The sequence below is a fragment of the Arachis stenosperma genome, chromosome 9 (genome assembly GCF_014773155.1).
Source record: "Arachis stenosperma cultivar V10309 chromosome 9, arast.V10309.gnm1.PFL2, whole genome shotgun sequence".
Taxonomy (NCBI): Eukaryota; Viridiplantae; Streptophyta; class Magnoliopsida; order Fabales; family Fabaceae; genus Arachis; species Arachis stenosperma.
The window spans coordinates 158502446-158515116 of NC_080385.1; the positions used below are offsets into that span (position 1 = coordinate 158502446).

Consider the following 12671-nt stretch of genomic DNA (forward strand, 5'->3'; position numbering starts at 1 on the left):
AAATTTAATAATAATATTTATATTAAAATAAAATTTAAAAATATATATTTTTTTAAGTTTATTATTAAAAAAATAATAAATAAATAATTTTATAGATAAAAAACATAAAATAATTTATTTTAATGATGATTTTATTTTTTGTTTTGTTAAATATTTTTTTATCTTTTTTTGTTAAATAATTTTTTTATTTAATTTGATTGTTAGATGATATTTTTCTATTCTTATTTTTTTAGATAATCTTTTTAATTTTATTTTTTAATTTTAATGTATTGTAAAGCTAACAAAACTTTATTCAGTTCAGTATAAATTTAATATATTTTTAATGTTTAAAATTAAAACTGTTATGCAATAAAAATAAAAGTTAAAGATTAAATTTAGATGTTTTAAATTATAATAAATATTTAAATAAATTGAACTATTTTTTATTTTTAAAAAATATTACTAATTTTTTATAAAAAAGTTTAAAAAAATTATAACTCTATTGTCTTAATTAAGCTCCAACACTGCTTTTGGGGTTATGCAAGTTTTGGATCGTTGAGAATTCTTCAAAAATCAGTAGTCTTTCATCCTAAGATAGTGCATAATAATTTTATACGTTTGTTATCAGCAAACGTAAGGAATATAAACGCATTTAGGGTGACTTCATGCACGACCTGAATTAATCCCCTCAATTGGATTATACATTTTTTTTTGCGTTATATATATATATATATATATATATATATATATATATATATATTCAGTTAGCATTTGTTTTAATGATGAACAGCATTTAATCTATTTTATGAGTAATATCAAGTAATTAATAAATATTTCTACTAATTTCAGCTAATTTTTAAAAAAAATTATTTTACTTACTTTAAATTTAAATCTTAAATTATAAATTCGTAATTCTAAAAATTAAATTATAAATCTAAATTTTAAAATTGACAAATTAAAAATTAATTTTTATACTTTTTCTATTTCTTTACACTATTTTGACATTTTTTTTAAATATTGATTAAAAAAATCCCAATATTGTTAGTGATATATAGATATTATTTAGCTAATTGTGTAGAAATATAGATATTATTTTTTAACTAAAATATGTTAACCAGTTTATATGATTTTGCCATAAGTTTAATAACTTTATTTCATAATTGATCAATTAGAACTGTTTTGAGAGTTATCTGAAACGTTAATTTAAATCTGAACGTAAAGTATAATTCTTTTTGTATGGTAGCATTCGATTTGTTAATGCTAAGGTGCTGTCTGTCCGAATTTTTCGTGAAGAGATTGGGAGTAATACTTATAAGAGACTCAAATGCTTAAATTAGTAAGGGCTTTAGACAGGTTTTTAATAGATTATAACATCTATCATACTTGGAGTGTCAGTGTATTTATAGTAGGGTAAATAACTATATTTATTGGAGTAGTTCTATCTTTTTTTATATTGTAGGAGTTTGTTGAGATTTTATCTTCTAGATGAGATACAAATAATAAAAGAAATTTGAAGAGACAGTTACTTATTTAGATAAATATAAGTTAATTTCTTTCATCGGGTTCAATCTCTCAAAAAAATCAGATATCCGGTAGAGACCATCCTTTAAGGTAAGCCTTATATCTTTATTAAACTTTACTTTATAATTTAAGACAGGAAATAAACAGCAAATATAATGATAATAACTTACTTCAATTAAACTCAAACTAATTAGATATTGGTACACATGGACAGCTAGATTCAATTAAACACGATCCATTGTTAAAATATCATAAATTAGATACACTTTTTAATTTGATTAAACAAGTTCAAAATCACACCACTATATTATACTAAAAATAAATAAAAAAATTGCACATTTTTTCACATTATTCATGTATCTCTTTAATGTTACATTTGAAAGAGAGATCAAGACTAAATTAAACTTTTATATTGTGTTTAGTGTTTAATAGATTGGACTAAATTATGTTTTAATATTATATTTAATTTAAAATAAATATAAAAATTGGAGAGGTAGAATTAAAATTTAAAAAATTAAATAAAAATTTTATTTTAGAAATAATATTAAAGTTTTAATATCTATCCTAAAAAATTTTAGTCTTCTATATCTTTATTTTTTAAAAATAAAAGATTAAAATTTTGTATTTCATGACTAAAATTTTAGTTTTAATCTCTAACTATTAAATACAATACTGAGGATTAATCTTAAAAATCAAATGCTAGCTAAGAGTAAGAGGTGACAATGTTTAGTCTACCACAGTCAAAATCTGACTTGTTGACCATCAAATGAGCTAAAAATGAAGCCAAATATTTGTCCCTTAAATGGGACACAAAATCCAAATCACCCTGCTGAATAAAACCCACCACCAAAGATGTAACACTAATATCAATGCTTCTCCATTTTCTCTCATTTGCATATTTCTCCAATGCAGCCTCAACTCTTTTGTAAAGATCCTTTTCTTTTTCTTCTTCAATATTATTATCATAGTCATTGTTGAAGACCTGAGCAACACACCTGGCCAAAACAACAGCATCTTCTAAGGAACAGCAACCACCTTGGCCAAGGTCAGGGGCCATTGGGTGAAATGCATCTCCAGCAACACAAACATTACCTTTGCTAATGTTTCCTCTTATAAGCTCCCATTGAGGTCTATATTTCAATGGAGCTGTGAATATATCTTCTGCTTCTGTTTTTTCTATGATGCTTCTAATATCACTTGGTGCTTTCTCAAGCTTGCTCAACACAAATTGCTTCATTTTATTTGGGCTCTTTGCCATCTCCAATTCTGTTTGTTAAATTAATTAAATGATGAGCATACTGCCATTTGGGAATGAAGAAAGAGAAAGAGTAAAGTATATAATTGACCTTCGTTATTTGGAGTCCAAGTCAAAAACCAGTAAACGGTTTTGTGATCACAGGGGAGAAAACCAGAACGAAAGCCTTTCCCAAAGAAATGCATGAAATTGGGTTGAAGCCCATGGCCATGATTATTATTAACACAACCCCTCACACAATATCTGCCTGTGAAAGAGGTTCCCCTCAACCCTAACCACTTTGAAACCACCGACTTTATACCATCGCACCCTATCAATACCTTCAATTCTCATTCACAAATCAAGTGTCGATCATTCTTGCTATGAACTTGACATCATATCAGATAGATTAAAAACTTATCTGAATTTTATTTACAGCCAATGAGTAATGATATGGCGGGAATTTATATGTAATTTTTATGCAAAATTGATAATTGAAAACTGTTACATGATTCTTTATATTTAAAATTTAATTTTGATGTATATTTAATATACATATATATTCAATTACATAATTCTATATAAATAAAATAACTATTTTTTACGTTGACTGCATATTAACTATACGAGTGAATGATCATTTAAATTAAAATTTAAAATTATTAGATAACAATTTAAATAAGGGAAAATTCACGTAGAATTATTTTCATGTGAAATTAAAAATCGTTAGATAAATTAGAACCGGTTTGAAAAGCTTTAAAAGTTATTTTTTAGAGTTTTTGACTCATGAAAAGTAGTAGTATTAATATTCGGTGCAATTTTAAAAACCAAATTATAATTTTCTAAGAAGTTATTCAAGTGTTTATAGAGAAGTTAAAAAAATTATTTCTTTCATAATAAAAAGCTTTTTTATCACATTTTTTTTAAATAAACACTTTTAGAACAAAAAAATCAAATACAAAATAATTTATTTATAAGCTATTTTTAATATAAGCATTTATTGTTCAAATCATTAAAAAAAATCTTAATTAAGCTATTTTTTTTTTTAAAAAACTTAATTAAACTGTTTACTCAAATTGGGCCACGTCAAAATTATCAAACTCTCAACTTCACATAAAATTAAGTGTTAAATCTCAAAGTGGTCCCTGAACTTACAATCAAGTCTCACGGTCGTCCATAAACATACAATGGCCTCAATATTGTGCCTGAATTCAACAAAGGTGACTCATGGACGTCCTTGAAGCATTTTTCGGATAATATTCCTTAACGGCATGATGACGTGTATTGAGAGACGCCACGGTGAATAGGTGACGAGACTGTTATCGTTATTTGACTCAATTTAGTCTCTGAAGTGGTTTATAACCCTAGTTTCCAATTTGAGTTCCATCTGTGTCCACCATTAGAAGTCACTCTCTTTCTTCTTCTCTGCTCTCCTTCTTTTTTTTCTGTCAGATTTCCTTCAACCAAAGCAGCATAATCAAATAAGATGAACCCAAATAACATCCATGCAAATTCAATTTAGCCTCCGATGAATCCCAAACCATTACCTCTCACACAAGAATCCAATAACTCCTTAAGTCTGGAAACTATTTCCACTGTCGATTACCTCCTGAATGAGTTGCCATTGTCGATTGAGGAGATGAATGAGATGCCCGAGCTTCTCATCTTCTTAAGTCAGGAAACCATTTCCATGTGCTCACCATGAGTGCCAAAAGTTGAAAGAACCATATTGGCGTAAACAGTGTCAAATCTCAAAGCCACCTCACTTTATTTGATCCACAACTCTCTGCAAATCATGGAACAACCCCAGCCTCCCATAACCATACATAATGGACTTCAACTCAAAAGCTGAAGGGTCAATCGTTTCACCCATTGTCTCTCAAATTCTCAACCAAATTCTCAGCTTCACGAGGTCTATCCATTGCACACAAACCACTAACCACATGTATACTCCAAAGTCCTATGTTTTTATGTAAACAGAGGAAGAACTACAAAAAAATTGGTTCATGTAACAATAAACAACATCAAAATCTTTAGGTGAGCCTTGCTTGGAGTGTGACTCAAGCAATTTATAGCAGAAAAGAACAAGCTCTCTGTTTCGAGATTCAAGTTTGGAAGTGACCTCAAAAACCAGAACTTCAGCTTCCTCAGAACGACCCAATTGATTAAGAAGTGTTGCATGGTCAGAAATAATGGTAGGGTTCCAAGTGAACTAGGGAGCTTGGGCGAAACATAAATAAAACTACGAAATTTTGGGAAATTAGAAAATGAGAAAAGAAGAAAAGGGTTTAGAGTACTTACGGAGAGAGCGAGAGAAGAAAGGTGAGAAAAGGAGGAGGAAGGAGATAGAAGATGACAAAATAGTGTCTTCTAATAGTGGAAGAAGAAGAAGGTAAAGTGGTTGAAGGAGATGTGGCATAGAAGAAGAAGACAGAGAGCAGAGAAGAAGAAAAAGCGTGACTTCTAATGGTGGACACAGATGAAACTCAAATTGGAGACTAGGGTTATAAACCACTTCTGGAACTAAATTGAGTCAAATAACAATATCAGTCACGTCACCTATCCATCGTGGCGCCTTTCAGTATACGTCATCACGTCGTTAAGGAATATTTTCCGAAAAATACTTTAGGGACGACTGTGAGTCATTTTTGTTAAATTCATGGACAATATTGAGACCGTTGCAATTTTAAAAACAACCGTAAAATTTGATTACAAGTTTAGAGACCACTTTAAATTTTAACTCTAAAATTAAATTCTAAATTCTAAATTCTAAATCCATGTTTTACACCGTATATAACATACCTTTGTTTTGATGGTTGTTCCATCTTGAAGATGAAGTATCTTGGAGAATCCAGAATCTTCTATTGCAATGACCTTTGAGTTGTATCTGACTGTTCCACTTGGAAGCTCATTGGCAAGTGCTTCCACCATTAACTGTCTTAGAACACAACGAACTTCAATGTCTCCGCAACTGCATGCATAATAATTAAGAATAAAAAAAAACTTTATGTATCACTTGACATAATTAGTATGGTATTTATTTACTTTAATTTAATTTGATATTTTGTTTACTATAAACTTATTATCGTAACTGCTTTGCTGTGCCCCTCAAAGAGGTAGTTGATGTTTCTTGACCCATAATCAAAGAAGTCGTAACACTCCTGCAATCCCATTGATCAAGAATTAGCACAAAAGAAATTAAAACCTAGTTCACAATAATGTAGATAAAAATATTAAATAATTAATATTAGTATATTAATAAATATTAATGTGATTGTTAATCTATTTTTTTATAAATTAAATACATATAGTAATAAACTTGAAATTAATCAATATGATAAATAAATTATCTTCTAATAAAAAAGATTTTTATTCGAGTCTTCGAAATAGTGAAACATATTTTTCATGAATTATATTTATTGAAGGTTATTTTAAGAAAAAAATATGCATATCCCTATTGTATATTTTATATCCTAATAATTATTCAATTATTTAATATAAAAACAAAATTATTGATCTATAATAATAACAGTAAAGTAGTTGGTTAAATAGATAGAAATATAAAATATTTTATTATTTCAACTAATTTTTGAACCAATTTGTGTTTGAGAATCAATTACCAAAATATATATGTAGTATAAAATTATTCAATTCACTAAAAAATGAAGAATAAACTTTAACTAAATAAATTTTTACTACAAGAAAAGAGAGCTATTTTAATACTTTATTTTTTAACACCATAATTAAATATCAAAATTAATATATATTTTTGACAAATATCACAAATGTCAAATTCTCTATATTTTTTTTATGAATAATTTGACCGTAGAAAATTACTTCTTAATTTTGACTCTCATTTGTTTTCAATTTACTCTACTATTTCTCTTCTTCTATGGGCTCAATTTTGACATCTTTCAGTTTGGGATCATACTACTCATTCTTTATTTTCAAAATTTCAATTTATTCTTCAGTTTTAAGATCTCATCTCATTCTTTGTTAAAAAATTTTGTTGAGAATATTTTATGGTTAATAAGTGTCAAAATAAATAGTATTTTTTATGGTTAATAAGTATCACAGAAAATATATTCTCAAGTTTTTCTGACAAATTATTTTTGACAGCTAATATTTATCAAAATAAGATTTAAACTTTTTTCACAATTACTTATATGTTAAAAATACTATTTTTGACAAAACTTTTATTAACATATTTTCATAGTTAAAATAATGTCAAAATTTATTTTTTTGATAAATTTTAATTCTTTTTCTACACATATAATCCTAAAAAAATAATCTATATTGTTGTAGTGTTTGTAATCGAATAATATCACGCAATGTTTTTTTTAATTAAATTGATTTTACATATATTTTTATCTTTTTTGGGATAAAATTTAATAAAAAAAAGTTTATTATTGTATAAGATTAAATTTAATAAAATAAAATTTTGACGCCAAATTTAGTAAGATAATTCTTATTTTAATATAGAGGCAAGCATAATTTTACATTAAAATCAATACACAAATATTTTTTAGAAAATAAAAAAATAAATAAGTCCAAACCGTTTAATCCGTCAAACTGGTTATAAATAGTCCAAATTAAAAAATAATAGTCTATAATTTTATATGAAAATAATAGTTAAAAATTTAAAATATAGATATTATTATGTAATCGATTTAATCCAATATATCAAATTATCTTATGATTGCGTGCATGCTTACTTGGTTAGACGTAGGTGTTGGTGGCGTAGGATGTCTCCAACGCCGAGAGCATCCAAGGCCTTCCAAGCATTAGTCCATGTTGTGAGTCCAAACCCATAAACTCTCAACTTCTCCGATGATTCTAACACCAAACTTGCCACACCCATCCTAATAATAATTAATCAATTAATTAAACTTATTATAGTGTTTAATTTGAATTAATTAGAATGAAGATGATACCTGTGAAGTCCTAAGGATGTTGCAAGGCCAGCAATTCCTGCTCCCACAATCACAATGTCCTCAACTATCATCTCCATTATTCTATCTTATCTCAAATTTTCACAATTCTAAGGTGCTTGTGTATGTGTAATGAAGCGCTTGCTTAATACATACGTACATATATACATAATATAATACAGGAGTAGGACCAATAATAATAGTGCCTTGAATTCACATGCATATATATAATAGTACCATTATTTCATTTTCTTATTATTAGTAGCAGTTTTCTTCATGATGTCAGTAAAATAGTAGATTAATTATTAATTAAGTAAATTTAGACTTTAATTTCTTATTTGTTTTATTTAATGTTTTGTTGAAATAGTAAACTTTTTAGTACCAATCCAAACTTGAAACAGAGAGCGGAGCATCATATGAATCTCTTGAACATCGTGTTGATTCAGACAACTGCAAAGAGAGGACAAAAAAGATAGAAGAGTGATCTCATTATTGTTATAGTTTTTGTTTGTTCACTTTCTTGACAGGGTAAGGTGAATAATCGACACGTGCTGTGTATCGTGTTCAGGAACATTGAAAAGTATCACGGACCATTATTTTTGGAATTTTTTATTTTATTAAATACAATAAATATAATATTTATCGAAATAAATATTTTTACGAATATTTACGGATTTAAATTTGACAAGTCAGACTGACACGTGTATCTCTCGTTTACATTGTAAATGATATATATATATATATATATATATATATATATATATATATATATATATATATATAAAAGATAAATATTCAGCATCTATGAAATGATGTGTAATTCTTGGTATTATTTACACACATTTTATGTCCTTTCACTATCTTTTTTTTTTTGTCTCAAAAACAAAGATGAATGGCCAGTAACAATCCATTCATAGTTGTGCTTCTTTATCCAAATTGTTGTATGAGAAATGGCGACAATGCACAATGGGATGACATTTGAATGTCAGGATCCGATATTGTTTCACACTCAGCGTGTGGAACGTTGTCGGATTTGAAGAGTTTGATATTGAGCAAGTTCGGTGGAACACAAGCGAGGGAAATCGGAAGAGTGGCATATAGGTTGTTGGCACCCATGGAAAATGGAGTATTTCGGTTTCGACTATTCCGACTTCACGAGGACGAGCATGTGCGACTGATGATTGACATTCATGGGAGGATCATGTGTGAACAGGTAATGGAGCTGTCCGCCGAGGTGGGTCACGGTGGTAGTGGGGGTTTCGCACACGAAACATATGTGCAGGACGACCGACCTCTCGCACCACCGCCCATTCATGTCGTTATTCCGGAGCATGAGGCAGAGGAGGGTGAGGAGGATTCGGATGAGGATTACGTGGTGGACAGTGGGGATAGTGAGTCTTCCGATAGTGGCGATGGGGATGAGTTTTTGCCGGAGACACCTGTAGGGGCTGTGCCACGCCATGTGCTGCCTCCACCTTACCCGATTTCGGCGCTATCGGCTGTGCCAAGTCACTATCACAGTCTAGATCTGGACGCCATGCATGAGAGGATCCCGATTTGTGACACCTATGGAATGGATTACAACCTAGACGGCAGTGTGGAGTTTCGGGTCAGACACAGGTTCAGAAGCCGAGAGGCGGTGCTTCAAGGTATGAAGAACTACAGTATTCGCATGAATGCTGAGTACCGGGTGATCGAGTCCGACCGGTTAAAGTACCATGTGTAGTGCCGTCAAGCCGACAGTGGGTGTCAATAGAGCCTCTGTGTGACCCTTCGTCAGAATCTCGGATACTAGTAAGTTCAAGTTTAATTGTGAATTTCAGTAGTTTTGTATGATATTTTATTTTGGTTATAGATGTTGTGTAAGAATAAATTTTTTGTTGTGATTAGGGAGGTTCGGAGGTTTGGTGGACCACACAGCTGTCTGGCACCCATCATGTCTCAAGACCATCGCAAGTTAGATAGCAGTCTCATCTACAAAGTCATCTTACCCTTGATTCAGTCCTACCCGTCTGTGAGTATCCCGGTCTTGCAAGTTGCGGTCCAAGCAAGCTATCACTTAAAATCCTCATACAGAAAGGTGTGGATGACAAAGCAGAAGGCAATTGCACAGATCTACGGTGATTGAGAAGAGTCGTACAACAAGGTGGCGAAACTGTTTCAGGCACTGCAGAGCTGTTTTTCCGGCACCATATGTGACCTACGCGTCAAACCGTACTACGAAGAACACCTCATGGTGCGCAACTGATGCATGTTCGACAAAGTATTTTGGGCTTTGCCGTCATGTGTCGAGGCCTTCAAGCATTGCAAGCCATTTGTCTCTGTAGACGGCATGCATCTGTATGGCAAGTATAGTGGAGTTTTGCTTATAGCAGTGGCGCAAGACGAGAACAGCAATATACTGCCAATTGCTTTTTTCATTGTTGAGTCTGAGAGCACCGAGTCATGGTCGTTCTTTCTTACTAATTTGAGACGCCATGTCACCCCACAAGACGACTTACTAGTTATATCAGACAGATCTCAGGCCATCAAGACCGCCCTAAGCTCCGATGATAATGGGTGGCATCCCCCTGGCCATATGCTAATCCCTGCTCTACTGCTGCAATCCAACCAACCTAACACATCGCAGGAGAGCATATACGATTCGTTAAGTAACATACCAAAAGATTTGACAAAATTATTTAACTCAAATGCATAAAAAGACATTTCTCACCTCGCAACCAGCGGATACTGGTAGACCCCTCTATCTGGTGGACACCATTAGAAAAATCTCTGATAGATCCAGGACATCAACAACGAAGTGCAGCCAGCGATATCCGTGACGCCCTACTGAGCCGCCAAAAAAAGGGACTGATACATCCAGGCCAGCACAGCCGAGCCCCAGAAAAATGCTCTACACTCCGTAAAGTCCCGAAGCAACGGTAGCCAACAAAGGTGCACCAAATTATTGGACTTGTCCGTCATCAGATACCCTCCGATCAGTAACATGATATAACATTTGGCGTACTGTCGGAGGGTCTTGGGATTGTCTGTCTAGGGCATCTGGCTGACACGATCTCGTAGCCATACAAGCTTCAGCGTGAACGACTCCTTCCTCTGCGCTGCCTGCTGTGCTGCCACGGGAGTCTTGGCGCTAAGGAGCTGTTCCACCAACGCCCACGTCTCCGTATGGTACCACCTACCAAAGTCACGGAGGCACCCTCGATGGGGTTACCGTGTGCGCATAGGCCAAGTTGGTATGCCACGTCCTGCAGGATGATAGTGACCTCCCCCCACGGGAGATGAAATGTATGCGTCTCTGGACGCCATCGCTCCACCAGTGCCGAAATCAGAGAATTGTGAAAGGTAAATCCCTGAGGGGCATGGTGTTGCCGAATCCGGCCTCAACCAGATACGGGACGATGGCGTCCGGTGGAGGTAAAGTACAGCTAACTCGCAGGGATAGTAGGAGGCGAGGCCTCTGAAGAATGACAAACAAAAATATTTTAGCCTTAAGAATACAGTATTTCAACTTTCTAGCCTACACATGTCTCTACATTACATATTTGATAATAGGCAAATTCGAACTACAACATTATAACTACTAACAACATAGCACAGGAATAACAGAGTTCCAAACTAATAATATTTATGTCATACCAACCTAGCACAAGCGGATAGAGTTCTAAATTCGGCCTACAAACCTAACTCCTAACTCATATACCAACGTTCTAGATCTTCATGACTACCCTAACAATGGCAACATCATTAAATTTAACAACCATAACGAAACTAACCTGGAAGTCGGCCGCCCCGGTGTAATGTGTTGTCTCGTTCAGCTTGTTTATGTCCCCGTCATTTTCCACTTGGCGTGCCATCACCGCTTGGGTCAAAGGTATAGTCGGAAAGGGTTAAAAGAGGGGAGAAATTAAAGATGTTGATAAAGTCAAATTGGAGCCCGGAACTAAGCTATAAACAACTTCTATATATAGACGCGTACGGGTCATATCTCGTTTACAGTGTAAACGAGATGACATTGTGCATATCTCATTTACAGTGTAAATAAGATATACACGTGTCATGTTGACGTGTCATATCTAGTTTACAGTGTAGACGAGATATACGCAATGTCATATCGTTTACACTATAAACGAGATATATTAAAAAAATTTAAATCGATAATTTTTTGTAAAAATATTTATTTATTAAAATAAAAAATTCTTATTTTTGTAAAATTTAGCTATTATTCAATCAAGAAGTATTTTTATTCCGTTATAATATGGAAGGTCTCTTGCACATTGTTGAAAAAAAAAAATACGATAACATAAATAGATATCTCTCACCCTCCTCTCCAAGGTATTAGGTGGATCTCTCAACTTCTAACCTCTTGTTGACGATTAACATGGTTCTATATTTGTAGTTTTATTGATAAAGATTATGAAATTTCACCTCTTTAAGAACACGACTCTTTTATTTGATTTGTCTGATTTTTAAATTGTCAGTGTTGCTGCTGTTTCACACTTTTTTAAGAATAGAATGAAGATCTCGATTAATGAAAAATATAATGCTCTTACTGATTTTGCTAATTTTTTTTACTCTTATATACAAATTCTTTTTTTTTTTTTGTTGCTTATTCGTTTTCAGCTGTAGAACAATTCACAACTTCATTTTCTCACTCTATATCAATAGTGGAATCAATTTTAAAAGAATAGAATATTAAAATAAATAATTTTTCCTTCTTTTAATTTCATAATTTTTATATTGTATCAATAAACACAATAATAATTATAATTATGATTATGAATTTCTAAGTTTGCAAAGCATGCTATTTTTGAAGGAATCAAAGTTGTTACTAAATTCACTAGTTCTTAGCAGGTTTAGGTTTTTTCATTATTTATTTGAACCTTCATTTTGCTTATCTATGGTACATGTAAATGCAATGCTAATGGTTATTAAATTAATATGTTCTTGTTAGTTCCAATTGATATGGATTTTGAGCATTATTAGATAAATGAATTAGGCTTAAA

The 12671-nt window shown here is 31.8% G+C and overlaps 2 protein-coding genes across 2 annotated transcripts; one reads left to right on the forward strand and one right to left on the reverse strand.

The window, feature by feature from the left end:
- Positions 1–2134: 2134 nt before the first annotated feature.
- LOC130951007 (monooxygenase 2-like) lies at positions 2135–7883 on the reverse strand. The gene is made up of 6 exons (XM_057879615.1): positions 7669–7883; positions 7450–7596; positions 5827–5895; positions 5537–5705; positions 2847–3075; positions 2135–2766 (listed from the first exon to the last, which is right to left on the reverse strand). The coding sequence occupies exons 1-6, from the start codon at positions 7743–7745 to the stop codon at positions 2204–2206; spliced, it is 1254 nt and encodes a 417-aa protein (XP_057735598.1). The 5' UTR covers positions 7746–7883; the 3' UTR covers positions 2135–2203.
- Positions 7884–8647: 764 nt separating this feature from the next.
- LOC130950289 (uncharacterized) lies at positions 8648–9793 on the forward strand. Its single transcript, XM_057878801.1, has 2 exons — positions 8648–9378; positions 9556–9793. The coding sequence occupies exons 1-2, from the start codon at positions 8648–8650 to the stop codon at positions 9791–9793; spliced, it is 969 nt and encodes a 322-aa protein (XP_057734784.1).
- Positions 9794–12671: the final 2878 nt, after the last annotated feature.